Consider the following 19,689-nt stretch of genomic DNA (forward strand, 5'->3'; position numbering starts at 1 on the left):
TAGCATACCAAACTGCTCAAAGAGTTACTAGTTACTTCCCAGCCCAGGAAACCTTGAGCGAACCAGAGCCGTCGTATTGAACATTCTCGTAACGCCTCGATCCTCGATCCTCGATTCTCTTGGCTTGGCTCTTGAAATCTATCTATGGATATGGTCTAATTATTTATATATCCATAGATATGACTATGCATGTCTATACGTAAGTAATACATTACTTAGTACTACTACTAGTGGTACCTACTGGGGTAGGGGCAAATAAGAACATAGTATATAGTAATTATACCGCAAACATGAAAAATGAATGGCAAGAAAAGCCAAATCGGAAGCGTATGATAGGCCAAAGGATATTCAGACAAGGCAAGGGTACCGGTGTGCATGTGTACTATGTATACACCCTGGCCTATAGCTATAGCCATAGCCGGACCTCGACAAGACAATGGCAAGGGCAAGGGCAGCAGGCAGCGGCAGCGGCAGTATTTTACGAACACGAATGCCGATAGGGATAGGGCAGGATACGGATACGGATACAGTTACGGAAGATCTAGATGAATCATGACCATCGACATTGACAGGCGTGGTATTAATTACGGTATATGTGAAAAGAAAAGCGGGGTAATATATAGCATAACGAAGTTCAAGGGGTGCGTGCGTGCGTGTATGGGGTTGAAGGTGGGGACTGGGTTTAAGTGGGCGAGTGCGTGGGTGCGTGGTGATTTAATTTAATTGACCGGAAAAAAACATGAAACGGGGAAAAACAAGGGGGTTGGGAAAACAAAAAAAGAAAAAGGAAAAGAGAAAGAGACCGATGTATGGATGAGATGTGGATTATTGTACAGACCCACGGAGAGCCAGCGAGATGCAGGGAGAGAAGAGGAGAACAAAAATCAAAAACAAAAAAGCCCGAGGATATAACTGAACAATGACTGAAAGCGAAAACAACAACAACAGCAGCAACAACAGCAGCAACAACAGCAACAAGGATAACGACAAGGACAAAGACAAGGACAAGGACAAGGACGACGACAATAACGACGAGTTTACACCGATGAATTAACCCATATATCCCAGGAGAAGGAGAAAGAAAGAAAAAAAAACGATGACTGTGCCAAGCCTGCCTACATAATGCAGCAGCTGTAGCCCTTGTCTTTAGTAGCGGCTGTTGTTGAAGATGGGGGCACGAGGAGGTTCCGCTCGGATCGTTTCTCAATTTCAGCGAGACACAGTTCGAAAACTTGGTCTACACGCCAACAAAATTAACAATTCCAAAAAGCGCGAAAAAACGGGAGAAGAGTAAAAAAAAAAAACTGACCAACGTTGGTGTTGTTCTTGGCGCTCGTTTCAACCCAAGCGGCGTGGTTCTGCTGAGCGAGGCGCTCGCCCTCGCTGGGTTCGACCTGGCGGCTGGGAACGGGAGAGCTACGGGGTCGGTCACACAAGCATCCACGGGTGCGGGGGAGCCAAGCTCACCTGGACTGCAGGTCGGTCTTTGAGCCGACGATGACGCAGGGCACGTCCTGCGTGCCGCAGAAGTCTATGATCTTGTCGTACACGGTCTGGACCATGTTGAACGAGTTGCGCGAGGCAACGGAGTAGACGAGGACGTAGCCGTGGATGCCTATAGCGTGTTTGGAGTTGAAGATTGAAAATTCATCCTGTGGGAGGGAGGGGGTGGTGGTGAGCATACGAATGGGTAGCACGGAGGGAGGAGAGGGCTGTGACATGCCTGGCCGGCGGTGTCGATGATCTCGCATTCAAATTCGACGCCGTTGTACTTGAGAGTCTTTTGAAAGATAGACTCGATGGTGGGGTAGTATGCGTCGACAAAGTGGTTCTCGATGAACTGGACGACAAGCGAGGACTTGCCTGGACATGATGGTGAGGCAGTGACAGAACAGAGAGCACAGAGACTGACCGACGGAACGAGAACCAAGAACAACAATCTTTCGCCTTTTGGGTACAGCCGAGGGAGGCATTTGGGGTGATAGCAGAGAGAAAAACAAGAGAGCTATATAGGAACCTGACACGCTGCAGAGTTGGCCATCTGATCTTTAATGAATCCGCGCCTTTGTTACGTCTACCTGTCTAAACGGTCCGGTCACGTGGGCGTTCATCTCCTGCTGTATCCAGTAATTTTCAACTCGAATACCAACTTGCAACAATCCACAAATGTCCGCCACTTCCACCCCCAACGACTCTCCCATCCAGCCCCTCCACAACCCCTCACAGGCTGCCCAGATCGTCGTTCCACAGGCGCCCCTTGGCTCTGTCGCAAACCAGGCTCCGGGCATGGGCGCCAAAGCTCTCCTCGCAAAGAAGATGGCAAAGACACAGTGAGTGCCACTCTCCTGCTCCTTACGCCTTGCTCACCACTCTCCCAGCAACCCCGCCTTTATCTCTCCCACAGACAACCTCATGACCCCCGTCACACAAAAGCTCAATGCCGCAAAGAAGAAACACTTTAACAAGTCCGTTCTCTCTGCATCTTGTCCTGCCGTATACTGAGATGGCCTCGTTAGATCAACCAAACCCGTGCAGCTCTTCTCCCCCGCCAGAGAGAACGACCAATCGAGCGACGACGACGACGAGGATTCCGCAGAAAAGGCACCCTCATCAGACCCCACCGCCACCGCCGCTGCCCCAACCACCACCTCCTCCAAGATCGCAATGCAAGTAGACGACGATGAGAATCCGTTCTAGAACCGATCATATCAACATTTGTGCTGGTCCACACACACACACACACTCTCTCTCTCTCATTCGAAACACGTACCACAATCCACAACCCACAACCTCGTTCGTTCGCCTTTTTACTTATGCTTATTCTCCTTTGTTCCTTTGTCTCGTGTCCTGTCTTTGTCTTTGTGTAAACGTCCGTTTGTAACACTACTTTGCAATTAACGAAACCGGGATCAATTTCCCACGACTATTTATTATTACACTATCTATCTATCTTGCGACGCGTCGTCCTCTCTGCCGCGTCACCTCTCATCTAACCTAGCACAATGGAACACGAGAACCTCTCCCCGCTGCAATGGGGCTCTATGATAGACGGCGTCAGGCGCTTTCTAGCGTCTATCAACGACCTCGTACCAGCCGGCCAGCTCTCCACACAGTAAGTACGCGTCTCACAGCGCACGGCTCAGATAAAGCGACGCATAAACAGACAAGTGACCCAGCTCATCGACGCCCTGCCCAATCTCACCGAACCCCGTCTGGTCGAGCTCGGGGAGAAAGGTAAACGTCCCCTTACGAACCCCAAGTCTTTACATGATGCCAACTTGACCTCTTTTTACCCTTACACGGCGCCGCACCTGCACTGCACCCCCGCAACAGACTCCTCGTGCCCGATATGCATGACGCCGTACCTCGCCATCCTAGCCGAGGAGGAGACAGCGCACGCAATGGACTCGCCTGCGCACCCCGTCGAAGAGCTCGGTGTGACGAAGCTCGATAGGCCGTGGCAGTGTGGCCATATTTTCTGTCGGCGCGAGTGAGTGCGACGTTCAAGCTTCAAGTCTTTCTCTTTCCCTGGCTCTTTCTCTTTCTCTTTCTTTTTCATTTTACAAAATATTTGCTTACGATGCACTAACTGAAAAAACCCACGAAATAGCATATCAAAGTGGATAATCGAAGGCGTACGTGCTCCTTCCTAGCTCTGAATCAAAATCTAACAGTAATGGACGCGTCTGATCCCCTCCCCTCCTCTCTCACAATATATACAGCACGATTCCTGTCCAATGTGCCGCAAGCGCCTCGTCGAACCCGAACCCGAACCCGAACCCGAACCCGAACCCGAACCAGCACCCACTGGCGCTAGCACCCAGTCAAATACAGATACACAGTCTCCTCCACCTCCACCTCCACATCAGCCCTCGACCTCGACCTCCAGTTCCACCTCGACCTCCACCACAAACCCCACCAACACCAACACCATCAACATCGACGACCGCACCAACATCGACCTCAACTCCTACATCCAATCCCTCAACCTCAACCTCACCCAAATCCCCATCCCCATCCCCATCCCCATCCCCATCCCCACCAACGACGACGACAACGACAACCCAGCTCTCGCAGCATGGATCACACACATGCAGCGCGAGATGCAGGCGCAGCTCCGGCGCAGCGCACACAATAGGGACGAGGAGGAGGAAAGGGAGGAGGAGGATAGAAGTCAATTCGCTGGGATGTATTCGTAGAAGGTAGAGCGGTTCAGTTTATCAATTTTTTAAGTTAAACTCAATTAAGCTAGCTAGCTAGGCTTGTGGCTTGCTTTTGGGTATGTACGTACATACGTACATACATACATACAGTTACACACCAGGGACAAAACGGAGTATCACTATCCGCTATCTATATTTCTTTTCTACAAAATATAATGGATTCGGATTCAACTTCAGATTCAAATTCGGATTCAGGTTCGGGGTTAGGGATACTGAGGGTAGATGGCAAAAGGTAGAGCGTAAAGCGTAGACGCGTCGTGATATAAGCCTGGTAATATGAGTATGAATGGACATGTATGATAGTATACGTATGTACGTGTAACTGTACGTGTAACTGTACGATGTTGATGTGATGTGATATGTGATATATACGATGTGATATATGATATGTTGGGAGCGTGGGGGAAGGGGGGCGGGAGATACGTAATTCGTGAAATTAAAACAAGAAAAAAAGAGAAAAACAAGAGTCCCAACATATAAGATGAGATGAGGATGAGATGAGATCGAGATACACAAGTCCGTCCGTCATGCAGTGTGTCCAAAAAAAAAAAAACCACAGCCGGCCAGGGATATAAAGAAAGAAAGTGAAAAAAAAAACAATATATACACAACAAGCAAACAAGCAAACAAGCAATGGGTGCAAGAAATTTAAATCAAGGGAGCAGATCAAGATGTCTTGTCAAGATATAAGTAAAACAGCGATGTCCTGTTCTCCGTGCAAAAAACAGTCTCTGGTCTCTGGTCTCAAAAAGAAAAACGACGAGAACCCCCGTTCCGACGTAAGTCGGCGCACAGCGGTAATGAAAAACGCGTTGGAGGGGTAGGGGTACGGGTCGGGGTGCAAAGCTAGACCGAGGGAATTAGGTGTTTGAATAGGTTTGTGATTTATGATTTATACCCCCCATTCGCATTCGCATTCACATTCACATTCAGGTGATCAAGGGCGTGGTGAGGTGGTATTGATAGCTGAACCTTCAACGTTCAGTTCCGGCGGAACCATCTGAACAGGTTCCTCTTCAAGAAGTAATACAAACACTAAAAAGCCCAGTCAGCTGCCCATCAGAAAAAGAGAAAAAAAAAAGTCACATACCCCAGCAAACCTAACCGCGCTAAGCCCAAACGTCGAATACAAAATAAACGCAAAATACGTGCTCTGCTTCTTCGCCAGCGCCTGCTCATCCTTCTCCAAATCCTGACTCGGCACACTATTAATATTCTCAATCGCAATCGCAAGCGTCGCATTCGTCAGCATCCACACCGCAACAAGGCGCGTGCGGAACGTCTTGTTCTGATCATCCAACGTCGGTTTTTCGGGTACCTCCTTCTTATTGATCTTCGTGATTGCTCGGGTGACTGTCTCTTTGAATGCAGCGTCCACGTCGGCCTGTGCTTGTGTCTGGTCTTCGACGACGGCGACGTCCGTGTCTTTGTTCTTCGATGATGAGACAGAGGGGAGTGCTTCCGCTTTATCGCTTCCCTTAGTCCCCCACGAAACATCGTGCAGATTGCAAAACGCATAAACGTTCAGCACATTCGTGAAACTGGGAGCGAGACACAGATATTGAAGGAAACTAGAGAACATGTGCCAGGGATCACGCTGTGTTGCAAAATTACAGCGTCAGTTTTGCCTTTGTCGAGGGCAGGTTAACAATAGTGAGACTTACGTAGAGGAACGACGCGATGATGTATATACCAAACGTTGACACGATCGCAGCCGATAAAGGTCCCAAAGTTGTGTTAAACACGGCATCCTGGAAGGATTTTCCTTGAATTTGAGAAGGAAGTTGCTACAAACCTCTGTTAAGCTGTAAATCTGTCAAAAAAATTCATCATTGCGCACTTTGAAGGACAACACCGTCAACCAGACAGAGCAGACAAGCAGATAAACAGCGAGGAACGCATAGACCCTTGAAGAAAAAAGAAGTGTAAACACACAACGACACGAAGTACTTCAGAAGGACACAAACCATAAAGTGACAGCATACGGAACTCGTTCACCCTTCGGCCGATTACCCAGAGCCAAGATGAACTGCAGCGCGAGGAACGACAGGTATATCCACTTGAACGCCAAATTAACCCAATGAGTCTATCGAGAATGGGGATATACGTAAGTAATTGAAAAAGTGAGGTAAAAAAGGGCCACCCATGACGTACGATGACCAAATTCCCAAAAAGATAGATTTTTTGCGCCGGGAGCAGATCGATGATGATGCTGAATGTTAACCAGAGATTGGCCAATGCGAACCATGAAAAGACGAGTGAGAAAACGTTGTACTGCGCCCCATTAGTTAGCTGCAATACTTTAAATGTTTCGGAAGGAGTGAACGTACCAAGGCTTGGATATGCAGCGCGACCATTCGAAGAGGCCCGTGACCAGACTTGTAAAAGGAGAAGAAGTGGACGAGAGCGTACTATCCCCATCGACCCATTAACATGCATTTTTAAGACACTAAATGAGCAAACTTACGACTGAAGCTGCAAAAGATCCATTCAACCATCGTCGACGTTGGCCGATGAGTTCGACTGCAGTTTCTGGAACATCCGTTTCGGCCTTGCTTGGCTTGACATAAGTAAGCGTCCAGCGCTCTCCAGCCTTTGCGACAAGCTCAAAGCAAAGAATACGATCCTCGGCTATAGAGAAAAAAGAATCAATCAACCACTAGAAAAGTTAAGCCCAGCATCTTAGCATACCCAAAAACATGTTTTTAGTGAAAATATTCATCCCATATATACCCTTCTGCCCAAGGCGATCAGCGAGCGAGTGGTCACCATGGAAGTACTGTTCGAGTGGCCTTCCCAAAATGGCACGGAATCGGTATGCTGAGAATGCACCGGGCAGCACTGAGACGTAGCCAAAGCTACTCTCCAGCGGTTTGTCTGTGGAATCGAAACTATCAGTACGCGATGGTCCTATATAGATAGATAGATCTCACCCAGAATATTGGACATTTTGTACTCAAAGTTTTGAGCAGCGACGAGAGGATTGAGAAGTTTTTTGCCACCCTTGATCATGGCGTGAATTTCACCTAATGCAATTTAGGGAAATCGGCATGAAAATCGGTGTGTAATGCTTACCACAGCATCCTCCGAGATTAGGGTCGTTGTAAAATGCTTCCCAAAGATAGAAGATGGACTTGTGACCGGGCTTGGTACCTGCGTCAATGAGAACACAAACCTCAGGCTGGATTCACATAAGAGTCAGTCAGAAGGGCGTTTGGATCACGATTTGATACTGACCTGGAGCATTTTACCGACGGCGTTAAAAAGCCAACGATGCGAGTTGATCTTTTTCTGATTCTTGGCTTTCAGAATGAAGATAATTTGCACAGGAACGAGGTTGTTGCCATCGTTTGCTTGAGGAAGGACAAGCTGTGGTGTAGCGTCTACGGATAGCTGGGTGGTATACTGGAAAAAAGGAGAAATTTAACAGGAGAAAACTCGATATAGAAAAAGGCAACCAACCTCAAAAATATGAGCGACCGTGTCTTTTTCATCGACTTGTTTCTTCATGACACCATCTTGGTAGACACCGACAGTAGCCAGGACATCCAGTACACTCTTGTCCATAGGTTCCAGCCCATCGACGATAAGAGCGACAGTAATCTTTTGCCATGCAGGGTTGCCGTCTTCTGTGTGACTTCGCCAAAACTTTGATTGCTTTGTTTTGCAGATGTCACGGATGTTGAGCATGACACCATGCAGGGTTCTGGCATACAGGGTTTTGTCTTCGTTATATGACGTCACCGCAATTAACAGCTCGGTTTGGCGATTGTACATCTTTGTGCGCAGGGACCAGCCATTTGCTTCGTTGAACTCATCAGGGTCGCACGTGGCGGCGGTGTATCGCATGTGTCTATGCAGTGGCAGAACACGAAATTAGAGTTGAAAAAATAGACGAGCGACAGTTAATGAAAAATCGAAAATAACTTACGAGAATTCCGTCGTATTCGCGGACTTGTATTTTGCCTCGATAGCAGAGTAGACAGGTGTAGGGACAGGATATTCCGCAATGAAGTTTCCATTGGTGAGCTTTACCTTGCGGGTCACGCCACGCTTGATGGTTTGCCTCCGTCTCCAGGCATTGTCCATGCCATTTGTAGAGGTAGAAACGACGGACATGGGTCTTCCATCCGCATATGGATCACCAAAACTATTGGGGTCTACAGGCCTAGTCGCAATACAAATTACATATGATGATGTCTTTCATCTTTAATTTAATGCTCACTGTGGAGGGGGGTAGAATCCACCAGCAAAACCCTGGCCAACGTTCAAAGGCAACTTTTCGACATATTCGTCGTCATCGTACATCTCATTCTGGGGATCTTGAGCCAGGCTGGTCGAGCTTCCGTAAGGGCGCGAGGTCAGGGAACGCCCATCCGCCTGGGAGAGAGGGTCAGGGCCCCGATAGGGAGCCTGGAGGCGAGAATGGTCAGAAAAAGGATCGTCATATGGTTCATTCCTGGTGTTTCTGGAGGACAGGGAGGGATTGTTGTCCATGATAGAGCGGAAAGGAGAAGAGGAGGCGTTGACAGCACTGCTGGAGGAACGCTTTTGACCGTTGAGACGGCAAGTGGCAACCTGAAGGCAATGTCGTCACGTGATGCCGCGCTCATTTTCTCACGGAGTCGATCAGGCTCCGAACAGCCCCAGTGGCTATTTTGGTCACACCGCTCACTTGCAGCCTGCAACTCCCATTCACATGTCCGAACTACAGGCTCTTCCTTTGCCGGTCAGCACCCACTGCCCGCTATAAGTACTGCGGGCTACCCCTTGTATAGCCCACCAAAAATGTCCGTCATACTCTATCGGTCAGTCGCTTGCCTTCTTTGCCAAGTCTCAGCGCGGCTTACATTCCCCTTGCTCAAGCTATGACTCTTCCCCTTTCTCTCACAAAATTGACAATGTTCTAGCTCTTAGGAGAATTAAGTATGAGAAGGTTGATGTAAGTCCTGCTCCACATCTCATGTATGTATTGTCATGTATCTTCTTGTGTTCTCAACAAGATATCCCCGATGCTACCTCGCCCCGAAATTACGGACCAACTAGGCATCGTCTACCGCCGCATACCTATTCTTGCCATTGGAAACGATGTTTACTGTGATACAAGGCTCGTTACATCTCTTCGTAATGTCAACACCTGTTCATCATTTCTAATTTTACTCCATTACATCTAGTCTCATCGTATCTGCGCTAGAACGACGCTTCCCCACTTCAAATGGTCATCCCACACTCCTCCCAGAGAGTGCGGGGGCAGGCGTCATTAAGGCGTTCTCCAAGTATTATGCAGAATCCGCTTTATTTCCTCCTGCGACAAACTTGATACCATGGGACAAGCTACCTGCTGCATTTCTCAAAGATCGTAGTGAGGTTAGCATCATCATTTGTCTATATCAGTCCGGCGCAAGTTGACTGATCGACAAAAAGTTTGCAGGTTCGCCTATCAACACCAAAGCTTTAGCAGCGAACGTGCCCAACGCTCAAAGTGTAATTTCCTCACATTTAGTAAGTCATTGTACTGTATGAAAGAGACTAATTCTAAGCGCTAGCATATTTTCAAATTAAACAGTTGCTTATTGAACAACAACTTAGTGATTCTCGGCAATGGTTATTCAACACCGTCACACCCAGTCTTGCCGATGTTTCAGTTCACTTTATTTTCAACTGGGCGCGGTCGTTCAAGGGAACTGAACAGCTTTTCGACGCCTCGCGAATTCCGCTCACTATGCAAGTCAGTACAATACCTAATTATCTACTTTGAAACAACCATTAAACATGCGCCGTCTAACAACCTCACAGTGGCTCGATCGGCTTTCCGCTCAAATAAAGAAAGAACGTAAATCACAAAGCCCACCAACAAAGCTTAGCGGAACCGAAGCGGCGAACAAAATTGTGTCTGCAGCCTACGAACCATACAATGTTGTAGGCTTCGATGCCACCGAGGCGTCACGTCTGTGTGTCTCTCTTGAGGACACCGTGCAGGTCGCACCTGAAGATACGGGTATGTCGGTTTTCTATGATGCCGACAATGTTTGATTATCATCTAATCCTCACGTCATGGCACTCTTTTCCGTAGGACGTAATTTCCCGACCATTGGAAAACTTGTTGCTTTGAGCCGTGAAGAGATCACACTGGAGGTCAAGGGATCAGCAGGCCTTGTGCGCTGCCATTTCCCTCGTCTGGGATTCTCTATTCGGCGCGTTCCTGGAAGCAAACTTTAAACCGAGTTTTGAATTCTCTGACACCGTCAAATCATGATTGAAAGTATCAATCTTCCTTGACTGCGTCGCCCATCATGCACTCGTTTTTGACCAAGTCCCCTGATCTATCAACTTTTAACACAGTGCTCTTTCACTCTGAACTCGTGCTATGGCGCATCATCTTCAGTGAGATGATCACCTATCTTTTTAATTGATGGTTAGAACGTGTCATCGTTGAAAGAACAATCAATCGAGGAATTGTTGTCATGTTCCCCTCAACGACAGTGATCTACTGCTACCTCGGACACTGGGGCCCTTAAATTACCTGTCGTACTGATTCATTTAGAAGATGATAATCGCTGAAACTCGATAAGCTCACATTTCATCACTTTATTCCTCAAAATTTCAGCACGAATTGTTATTCAGAATTAGAACGATGAGACTACATCGGGTATCACAAGGATGACCCCACTGTAAAATACAAAGTGAGGGTGCTTCAACACATCCACAGTAGATGGCAGATGATAAAATTAAATTGGTAACCAGTCAGTCAAAGAGTCATTAAAATTGAAAGTGTGCTTAATTATAGATATCCGAAAAACCATGAGCTGCGCTGGTGAAGCTACAGCTGAACTTCACATTCTTCCTTTCATCGATCCGCGACATTCAGAATCCTCGTCACTGCGCAGTGTGCCTCTCTGGTGCATTTTCAATCTAGATGCATCGAGTCCGAGAGAACAGTATTCAAGTTGGGGCCTCATCATACTGCCACAAAATCAGCTTTCAAGTGCAAAGCTGAACTCTGGGATGGACTCCTCTCATTCCTTCTGACAGAGCGCACGGACAAGCAGATGAAGAAACTACTCATTCGATATCGGTCTGCCGATGTGATAATGACCGCGACCACACACCTGCACAGTTATTAGCCTATCACGAAATAGGTCAAAATGAGACGTCAGGCTACTATCACAGAATGGACTTGAATGGCAGGACATCTAGCGGTGCCAGTGCTTCGAGAACGTACACGAAGGCCTGTTGTGCAATTTACTTGATTCTGATAAATGAGTTGACATTTCCCCTCCTGGACACGGCCAGCGTTCGGTCAATGTCAAAGGGTACCGCGACCTTCTGGCCTGTCCGTCTAACGAATATCATGCCATTCGGTCCAGATAACTTGGTGCAAAGCCTACAGCAACTGTACCGATTCGTGCCTGATAGTCTCATTGCCTGGGCTATGACACTCATTCTCGAGGTTACCCAATCGCTTTCCGCACCGAGCTTTATCAAATACCGCATTGCCGACACCACTTTCCTTCATATTATGTGGTGGATGTCTAGCATACGATGATCGATTTATCTCTTCAACGACAGCCAATACCTGCTTACATGACTATTCATAAAATCTGTTTTCATTTAACTGAAACTACTATAGGGGCCTTTCATATCCTCGACGATACTATTCCGTATGACCTCAAAGCGGCCTTATTCCGTGGCTGCAAGGTCAAAGCCAGACAGCTCTGCTCCATGCTATTATACCTTGCTCAGTAACTCACACCGTACTTGGAAGCTGCACAGCTTCCAGTAAAAAATTAGACCAATCTAGCTTTCATGGGACGTGAGATATATGCTTTGGTGTATATACACATGCCTCACGGAACCTCCATTCCTGTTCACCCCCTGTTCTAGGAAATCAATGCACAGGACGTCCGCCTACAATTATCCCAGAAACCTCCGCTAAAGGCGGCAATATCTATAATTCGATCTCTCCACGACGACTTGCGATGCTCTGCCGAAGTATTCCTCAATTCGATGAGACAAGTGGATAACAGCTTTCGACGATGCAAAGCGTGTGTTATTACCCCCTATTGCAGTCAAGAATGTCAGCAGTAGGCTTGGAAGGACGAGCGCTATCCGCACAAGCGGCTGTGCTCCATTCTCCGGAGGTTCGTCGATCTAGGCGGTGGTGACGCTCTGTTCTTTGCAGGGCGTAAAGCACTTCTCCTTGATGAAACTATACTTGCGAATTGGCGTAGTAATGGTACTGTTGATGAAGGCGAATTGGCTATTTTGAAGGAATTGGCTTTGTCCATTGAACGAGGCAGAGGTTACCTAAGAGCAGACGAGTTACAATGGAATCCTGGTTTTGAAGACTATGGAGATATAATTGCAGAGCTGTCTACAGAAGGAAGAGGTCCTAAGCGTAGGTAGTTCTTCAAGTGGATGTTGCCTGTTTCCCTGTCCCCTTTTTTTCTCTAGCAATGTATTTGTACCCACTGAGAAAGGCAACATGAAGTTGATGCGCTGTATTTCTGGATCTACACTTGTAACTAAGGTATGACTTGCGACATTACTAATTTAAGGCAGTTGGAGATGATTGTGACACACCTGATATGAAATGATATTATTATCATTGAATGGTAAGGCTTTTAACGCGTTCTTTCTGTTTGCTGTACTACTATTTTTCCACATATTTCGAAGTAAATTCACTGATATTATATAAAGTTTGGAAAAGTAAATGAATGTTTTGCAAACAAGGATGCAAAGGGAGCGTTATTTCAAGTTGTGCGATACATCCGACGCGCCCCTAATAAGACGCGTTTGATCTTCACGTGATGGGAAATAACACGACGGGTCTACGGCAGCACGCGAATCATTGTTTTACTTCAACTTGTATTGCCATAACTTTCAGGTCTTCAAGGGTCTTCATCATCATAACTGCACCCATACCACCGCCCATTCTGCTTGAAGATCTGCTCCCCAGTCTGCAAATAAGAACGTTCTATTTCTGTGGCACTTTCTGACCTTTTTCGGAACCACACAGACACATAACATTCACCAGTTACAACGACAAAATTTCCAAGCTGACTCCACAAGTTCACAAATTGAAGCTTGGTTTACATCTCGATGGAATACTCTGCTAAAGTCGTGACGCGCTGCACTAAGGCCGGAAGAACTCTGGAATCTATTGCTTCAATTGCAACCAGTCAGAAATTTTGCCGTGTGGATGCTTCTGACGCGTACTCGACAGGACGCGTTGCGGATGATTTCACCGAGGGATCACCTAGCATTCGACCGTCAATTTCATCTTCGTTGTGTGCTAGTAACTGGTAACTCAGAATCTTCTGTGGCTATCGACGACTCCTATTCAACTATTCTCTGTTTTTTTCCATGTTGTCTGACCAATGTACCCCTCCCTGTCTTACACCTCAACAATCCCAACCTCTTTCAATACGGTTTTGAACGACCAATCAGAATTCTTTTCTACCAGCACGTGTAATGGTCTGGACCGTTTCTTTATCTGTCTTTGACGTGTTTAACGCGGTCCCAACGCCTCTCCTCGTGTCCATCGATAACCGATATCTGATTTTCACCCGGTCGAAAAAGGCTACCAGGTGTGATTATAGCGAGTAGTGATGCCTCGAGGCGTACACGCTGTTCTTATAGCGAGGTGCAAAAATTCAACGCTACATCTGTGGTTACCCAAATTTTGCGGAGGTTTGGGCTCAAAAGGTGCACAGAATGGCGGGGGAGTATAGGCAGCAATACATCGTATTGAACGATTCAGAAAATCTTCTGATATTCTCGAGTACATTTACTTGATAAAATGTCTTTCTCCTTCGGTGTTGCACCCAACTCTCTCTCTGGACAATTTTTTGACGATTCATCGTTCACTTGTGCTGGTACGCCTATGATATTTTCGGATGTATTATTTCTCTGACCATGATATCATAGACCGTGATGCTACCTTGAGCTTGCTGGGTCACGAGGGCGCGATACCTTCACTTTCCCAATATTCTCTTGCCTCTTCCGGTACTTCTGGTATCGACGCGTCCTTTTCCGTCCCTCCTCGTCGCCCAAGCAGCCGTCGTCGCGAACCAGGACACATCCCTCGCCCTCGTAATGCTTTTATTTTCTTCCGCTCATGGTATATCAACAATATGCATGAGTCCAAGGATGTGAAGCAGAATGAGTTGAGCAAGCAGGCCGGCGAGATATGGAAAAACATGTCGGTTGAGGAGAAGGAGCCTTTCTTGCAATATGCTGCTATCGAAAAAGAGCACCACTATGCTATGTTCCCTGACTACGTCTACTCCCCCAACACGACCACGGCTACCAACAAGAAAGCATCCAAATACAAAGTCTCTCGCGCTACCTCCAATTCGGTGTCACGGGAGGCGTCGTCGACTTCATGGAACCACATTGGCGAGGTCTGTGAAAACTTGTACAAATTTTATCCCCTGTTTCTTATGTTACATCGCAGGTATTCCATTCAGTTGGATCCGAAACTCTTTCACCATTCCACGACCATATTGAACACGTCTCCAATCAACAGGAGTATCAGCAATACACGCAGAACACGTCGCCTGCGTATTTACCTGTCCTTCCGCATACTTGGTTCAATAAGGGGTTGGACGCCGCTCTACCAGACACGACCAATTTATTATCTCCAAATTCATCGTCATACCCTCTCTCCGACACACCGTTACCCTTGACATATGATAATCCTTACCTTGGTTTTCTGGACTACACGTTCCCTGAAGTGTGTTCAGAGGCTGACGGTCTGATGCAACAGTTCATGGATGACTCGATGGAATGGTTAGAGCTCACCACCCCAGTTTTGGGGTTTTCTGCAAACTTTGGGCAATAGTATTCTACCTCTCCATGTTTCCACTCTGCCGTTAATAGATTATAGGTGATGGTCCAGCTTAACATCGATAGGGATTACTAATAAGATAATACACGTATATCGATTCGCAGATAAGTCACAAAAAGATCAAGAATGATATCGATCACTTTTTCTCTGGAAGCAGAACCTTCGGTGTGAATGCAAGGTCGAGTCACTGCTTGCAATCGGCGGTGACGTTGCTGCGATGATCTATCATACCCGGATTAGGAAGGTCATTTGCCTTGCGATTCCCGTTATGGAAATTATATGAGGAGCCCCTTTAACTTGCGTTCGGCTGAAACACTCGTTCCTCCTGTTATTTCCCATCGTCAGCCTCGCCGAATGTAATCTATCACTAGATTTTCCCGCCAAATGTCAGAATAGCCGAGGTGCCACTCGAGAAGCTCGTACATCGAGGTGTGTGTGTAGGTGCACACAACACGTGCGATAGAACAACGAAAACAAAAGATAACAAACACCACACAACCCAGTTCCTCTATAAAAACCCACTTCTTTTCTCCAGAATCCCCATCGCTTCTTGGTTTCCTACCACCATCATATACCTTCAACCAAGGCGGTCAACATACCACCTCCTCACGGCATACTATTACTTTTAACATCTCAACATCGCTCGGCGTCTAATAGACATACCCCGCCCTTCTACAGGCACGCGACGACGATGGCGACATAATCTGATACCCGCCCTGCACAAACAGCATGCGGCGGGTGACTAGGTATCCTCTTCCATCTCTCAACCGTAATACCTGACCACACCGCTTGGTGTTGGCATAGAGCAGGACACTTTGGGCCTCCCACCTTTCGTCGATGCACTCCCATCAATCCGCGGTCTGGCCTAACGACTACAAGGTAGCGCGAGGTAGACGTGTGATCTCCGCCGCGAGGCGTTGTACTCCGATGTCAGTTGTTCCGGGCAGTGAAGGGTAAATTGTTGCTTCACACGTCCATGATACATGCTCGGACGCAACGTTCTCAAGGAGGTCTGGACGGACGAGGTACTAGATTTCTTCTTTAGGCGCTCACCGGATGGGAGTTAGCTTAAAGGGGGGTCTAGTCGGAGCGGGCCTACTTGCGAAGGCGCTTAGACCGGCACCCGATGGGGTGCTCCTTCGTCAAGTTGCGGTCTGTCTTTTTCCGGAGGTGGCACAAAGACTAGTAAGACTCGCCTAGCAGCGCGGAGTCCCTGCTAGCGAGGTACATGAAAATCTTCTGTGACGTGCTTAAACGATTGGCGGTGCCCAACATGGGTGGACTGCTCGAAGAGAGTATTGGTTGATCAGAGGTGAGTCCTTACCCTCTTCCTCATCGAACTTGGTTTTGATGCAATTGATTCAAGGTTGAGGGTATCTTGCAAGGCGCAACATACCATCATTGTTAACTATTTTCTCTTCATTGTTTTGTATCACTTTAATTTGACCCTTCTATTCCTTTAGATCAGTTGCTGCCTAGCTCAAAATCATTTGAAGCCGCCTGGAATACAGATCAATCGTTATTCATAGAGCGGACTCCAGTGGGCGCGATGTCACGAACTGTTGACTATTTCCTTTTCTTACCTGCAAGAACTACGTCAATTGACGTATCTGTTTGTTCAGAGACAGTATATTCATGCTTGATATGCACAAACCATCAGGAGATTCGAAAATTCATATCGCGCCCGTATCCATTCCCGATCCAATGCAAACTCAACGCGACGCCCGACGCCATGATCCTCATCACCTTGTAATTTCATATTATCAACAGGTCGGAAACACATATGTCAACGTTGTTTCGTGGCACTACATATTTTGATCCCATACATCGACATTTGAAGATAACTCCATGTTTGAGTCGGGACTCGGGACATGAACGCGGAGTTCACATCAGGGTTCGTCCGTTGGTTATTCTCACTTCCATTATACTAATAACATTATTTTACATCACGTAGCTTGTATAAGTCGCCTGCCAGTACACTACTTGACGATTGGCTTATTTGTGTTCTCTCCGTTTCGTTTCTGTTTTCCTTTGTTTCTCTTCATTTTATTTTCTTTTGAGCTTCGATATTTACGAGTTTCACTGTTTTCATCCTGATTTTCCTAATGTTTATCTACGATCGTCCAATCATGACCATTCTGTCCTACTGACGTACGCCAAAATACATCACATCCCTCTTTTGCCTCATTTTTCATTCAATTTTTGATTCCATTGGAGCTTTAATAGTGACATGGAACTAATCTACCCAGCTGTATTATACATACAGGAATATTACTCCATAAATCCTTTCCTAACAAGACTGATAGTATTTATTAACATCATGCATCACAAATACCTTGACTATCAAAATACCTGGCTTTATCATGCTCCATATTAAGGTCCTTATCAACGGCATATGATACACACTCGATCGATTACGGCAGGGCTCAACATATTTCAACCACTATGAGAGTGGAGGGAACTATACTTGGTGCTCATGAGTTACTGCGACGAGTGACGACTGATTGCTGGTATGACCGCTCAGCGCTCAGCGCTCAGGTCTAGCAGGAGCGCCGTGTGTGAGGCACCTTGTGAGAGTTATGGCGTCACATTGCTTGCGTACTGCAATATCTTGACAATAGCTCAGGCCCAGGCTTTGTATAAATGTTCAAATCACCTAATCTGGAAAGATATATTCCATTTTAGCCACACTTCAAGTTGCACATTCTATATCTTGCTTTGACACATGGAAATTTTATGTGCACAAGTTTAGAATTAAACTGTACGAGCTTGCCATTGCCACTGCCTGCTAGCTCCAGGAGTTGTCTGAGAGGTTTCAAAGTTTTCAGATTGCGTAGATTGCGAACGGTCCGCTCTCGATTCATCTCTATGAAAATTTAGCTGAGAAATCATTTGGGAGGTCGAACGGTTCTCTTTTTCTCTTTTTTCCTCGCGTTTTGTGGCGTTTCTGGAGGCGATAAGGGTTGGGGCTATGCCCTTTGCATACGGACTCAGAAAGTGTATCCGGTGCGAAGCTGCAAGGTTTACTCACAGTGACGGGAACCAAGATAGCATCAAAGTCCTGAACCGCTTGAATTACACCAGGTGTAACCACTCCAAAGTCCAACATCAAATGCGTAACTCCACAGATCAAAATGACCGCTGTGTATAATAGTCCGGACTCGACCAGAATTTTTATGGTGTAATGGTAGCGACTTATGTCATTGTTTCCTCGACTTGATACGTCGACGATCCGATATATGATGAGGCCGGACGTTGTTATTGTGGTGCACAAGGATAAAATAAAGTAGAGGTCGAGGAAGCCAAATCTAGACCCCAGTGTGATATGTAAAACCAAAAATATCGGGAGAATAACTTCAAACTGTAAATGAGAAATGGCACCATACGCAATTTTTAACTCACTAATTTCTCCGACAAGAACGAGACCGTACACGGCTAATATTAACTTGGTTTGCCATAGCATATAACATCGCCAAACCTGGACTCGGAATACAAAATGAAAGCCTATTCGCGACTCACGAATATGTGACGGTAGCTTATCTGGCTTACCATAAATGTATCTGCAATAATAACAGAAATTGCTAGAGTTCCATATGCCACTTTTTGCATCGTAGACTCTGGGCCAGTGAATAAATCTTGCGCCATTGATTCCCGTGAGGTATCATGAACGACCACCACAGAACGACATGTGCTCCATGCCGCCGCCAAGTTTATCACAATAACAACAAAAAGGGTGCTCAATGTTCCGCTGACAATTCTCTTTTTTTGCTTTACAGAAGGCCCTGGGGTGTATAAGTCGCTAATAAAGCACATGAGCGGTCGAGCATACCAATAGCTTGGAGAAAAAGTAAAGCATAGATTCCTCGAGAATCAGTGTCAGTAGCGAAAACGACTATCCTGATTGGATAGAACCAACCTGTAGTGAATGACTGCAACAGTGTCGATTCGACAAGGGAGTCGATTGTCGCTTGGACAACCCACAATTGGTGCTGAGCTGATTGGGGAATGGGCATGGTCACAATGAACTAAATCCATCGTTTCTAGTTTGGTTCGTTTTATAGGAAGTGAGAATGCTATCGAAGTAATGGCGAGTGAAGAGTACGGTCTTACTACATCCGAGTCGTTGGCAGTTGATCGCTTCATTGGCAGTTGCCGATTGTTTATCCCAATATGGTCAATTCGAATAGGTTTCCAGTTTTGCGAGCTCCAACTAAACTTTCTATCAGCTGGTGACCACAGATGCGCAGAACGTCAGCTGTCATGGATAAGGAGAATGAAGATTTTTTCCCATGAGTTGACAACCTTTGGCTGTTGTAGGGTGTCGGCCGTGGCAACTCAGTGCTATTCATCTCATCGATTACTAAAGAAAGTAGCCAAGTAAGGGACCCCGGGGGATAGAGGGGAAACGGTGATAAAGGGAAGTGTCATGGTAAGTGATGATGATCGACAAAATTTTTTCCAGTCAGAGACATCCATACAAATTACAAGTGCATCTTCTTGAGATATACTGACACACTTTCCTTTTTTTAAATAGCCTTCCTTGGTAGATTGCTGGATGGACGGGGATCTAATCCGAGGCTTGATTCAACCTCAGATTCTCTTTCGTTGAAGTAT

General features: G+C 46.6%; 8 protein-coding genes across 8 annotated transcripts; 5 read left to right on the forward strand and 3 right to left on the reverse strand.

Moving 5' to 3' along the window:
* Positions 1–1,115: 1,115 nt before the first annotated feature.
* Positions 1,116–1,973, reverse strand: JR316_0005166 (GTP-binding protein rhb1; the record flags this gene model as incomplete). The annotated part of the gene is made up of 5 exons (XM_047890930.1): positions 1,116–1,237; positions 1,310–1,416; positions 1,468–1,652; positions 1,724–1,863; positions 1,913–1,973. The coding sequence occupies 5 exons, from the start codon at positions 1,971–1,973 to the stop codon at positions 1,116–1,118; spliced, it is 615 nt and encodes a 204-aa protein (XP_047750691.1).
* A 193-nt stretch (positions 1,974–2,166) lies between these two features.
* On the forward strand, positions 2,167–2,697 carry JR316_0005167 (uncharacterized protein; the record flags this gene model as incomplete). Its single annotated transcript, XM_047890931.1, has 3 exons — positions 2,167–2,330; positions 2,379–2,465; positions 2,517–2,697. 3 exons carry the CDS (start codon positions 2,167–2,169, stop codon positions 2,695–2,697), a joined length of 432 nt encoding a protein of 143 aa, XP_047750692.1.
* A 305-nt stretch (positions 2,698–3,002) lies between these two features.
* On the forward strand, positions 3,003–4,199 carry JR316_0005168 (uncharacterized protein; the record flags this gene model as incomplete). Its single annotated transcript, XM_047890932.1, has 4 exons — positions 3,003–3,112; positions 3,164–3,490; positions 3,611–3,635; positions 3,723–4,199. 4 exons carry the CDS (start codon positions 3,003–3,005, stop codon positions 4,197–4,199), a joined length of 939 nt encoding a protein of 312 aa, XP_047750693.1.
* A 1,005-nt stretch (positions 4,200–5,204) lies between these two features.
* JR316_0005169 (Chitin synthase, class 1) lies at positions 5,205–8,720 on the reverse strand (the record flags this gene model as incomplete). The annotated part of the gene is made up of 15 exons (XM_047890933.1): positions 5,205–5,258; positions 5,314–5,820; positions 5,888–6,010; positions 6,064–6,130; positions 6,191–6,309; positions 6,378–6,497; positions 6,554–6,634; positions 6,691–6,854; positions 6,915–7,100; positions 7,157–7,249; positions 7,299–7,404; positions 7,461–7,628; positions 7,686–8,076; positions 8,155–8,391; positions 8,449–8,720. 15 exons carry the CDS (start codon positions 8,718–8,720, stop codon positions 5,205–5,207), a joined length of 2,688 nt encoding a protein of 895 aa, XP_047750694.1.
* Positions 8,721–9,011: 291 nt separating this feature from the next.
* Positions 9,012–10,442, forward strand: JR316_0005170 (uncharacterized protein; the record flags this gene model as incomplete). The annotated part of the gene is made up of 8 exons (XM_047890934.1): positions 9,012–9,031; positions 9,090–9,165; positions 9,227–9,330; positions 9,398–9,590; positions 9,648–9,725; positions 9,790–9,951; positions 10,020–10,221; positions 10,297–10,442. The coding sequence occupies 8 exons, from the start codon at positions 9,012–9,014 to the stop codon at positions 10,440–10,442; spliced, it is 981 nt and encodes a 326-aa protein (XP_047750695.1).
* Positions 10,443–12,259: 1,817 nt separating this feature from the next.
* JR316_0005171 (uncharacterized protein) lies at positions 12,260–12,820 on the forward strand (the record flags this gene model as incomplete). The annotated part of the gene is made up of 4 exons (XM_047890935.1): positions 12,260–12,268; positions 12,312–12,625; positions 12,678–12,753; positions 12,782–12,820. The coding sequence occupies 4 exons, from the start codon at positions 12,260–12,262 to the stop codon at positions 12,818–12,820; spliced, it is 438 nt and encodes a 145-aa protein (XP_047750696.1).
* Positions 12,821–14,025: 1,205 nt separating this feature from the next.
* Positions 14,026–15,069, forward strand: JR316_0005172 (Transcription factor SOX-4; the record flags this gene model as incomplete). Its single annotated transcript, XM_047890936.1, has 3 exons — positions 14,026–14,101; positions 14,154–14,629; positions 14,683–15,069. 3 exons carry the CDS (start codon positions 14,026–14,028, stop codon positions 15,067–15,069), a joined length of 939 nt encoding a protein of 312 aa, XP_047750697.1.
* Positions 15,070–17,829: 2,760 nt separating this feature from the next.
* JR316_0005173 (uncharacterized protein) lies at positions 17,830–19,088 on the reverse strand (the record flags this gene model as incomplete). The annotated part of the gene is made up of 6 exons (XM_047890937.1): positions 17,830–18,051; positions 18,107–18,429; positions 18,478–18,553; positions 18,625–18,857; positions 18,905–18,937; positions 18,992–19,088. The coding sequence occupies 6 exons, from the start codon at positions 19,086–19,088 to the stop codon at positions 17,830–17,832; spliced, it is 984 nt and encodes a 327-aa protein (XP_047750698.1).
* Between the last annotated feature and the right edge of the window lie 601 nt (positions 19,089–19,689).

The sequence above is a fragment of the Psilocybe cubensis genome, chromosome 4 (assembly GCF_017499595.1).
Source record: "Psilocybe cubensis strain MGC-MH-2018 chromosome 4, whole genome shotgun sequence".
NCBI classification, from domain to species: domain Eukaryota; kingdom Fungi; phylum Basidiomycota; class Agaricomycetes; order Agaricales; family Agrocybaceae; genus Psilocybe; species Psilocybe cubensis.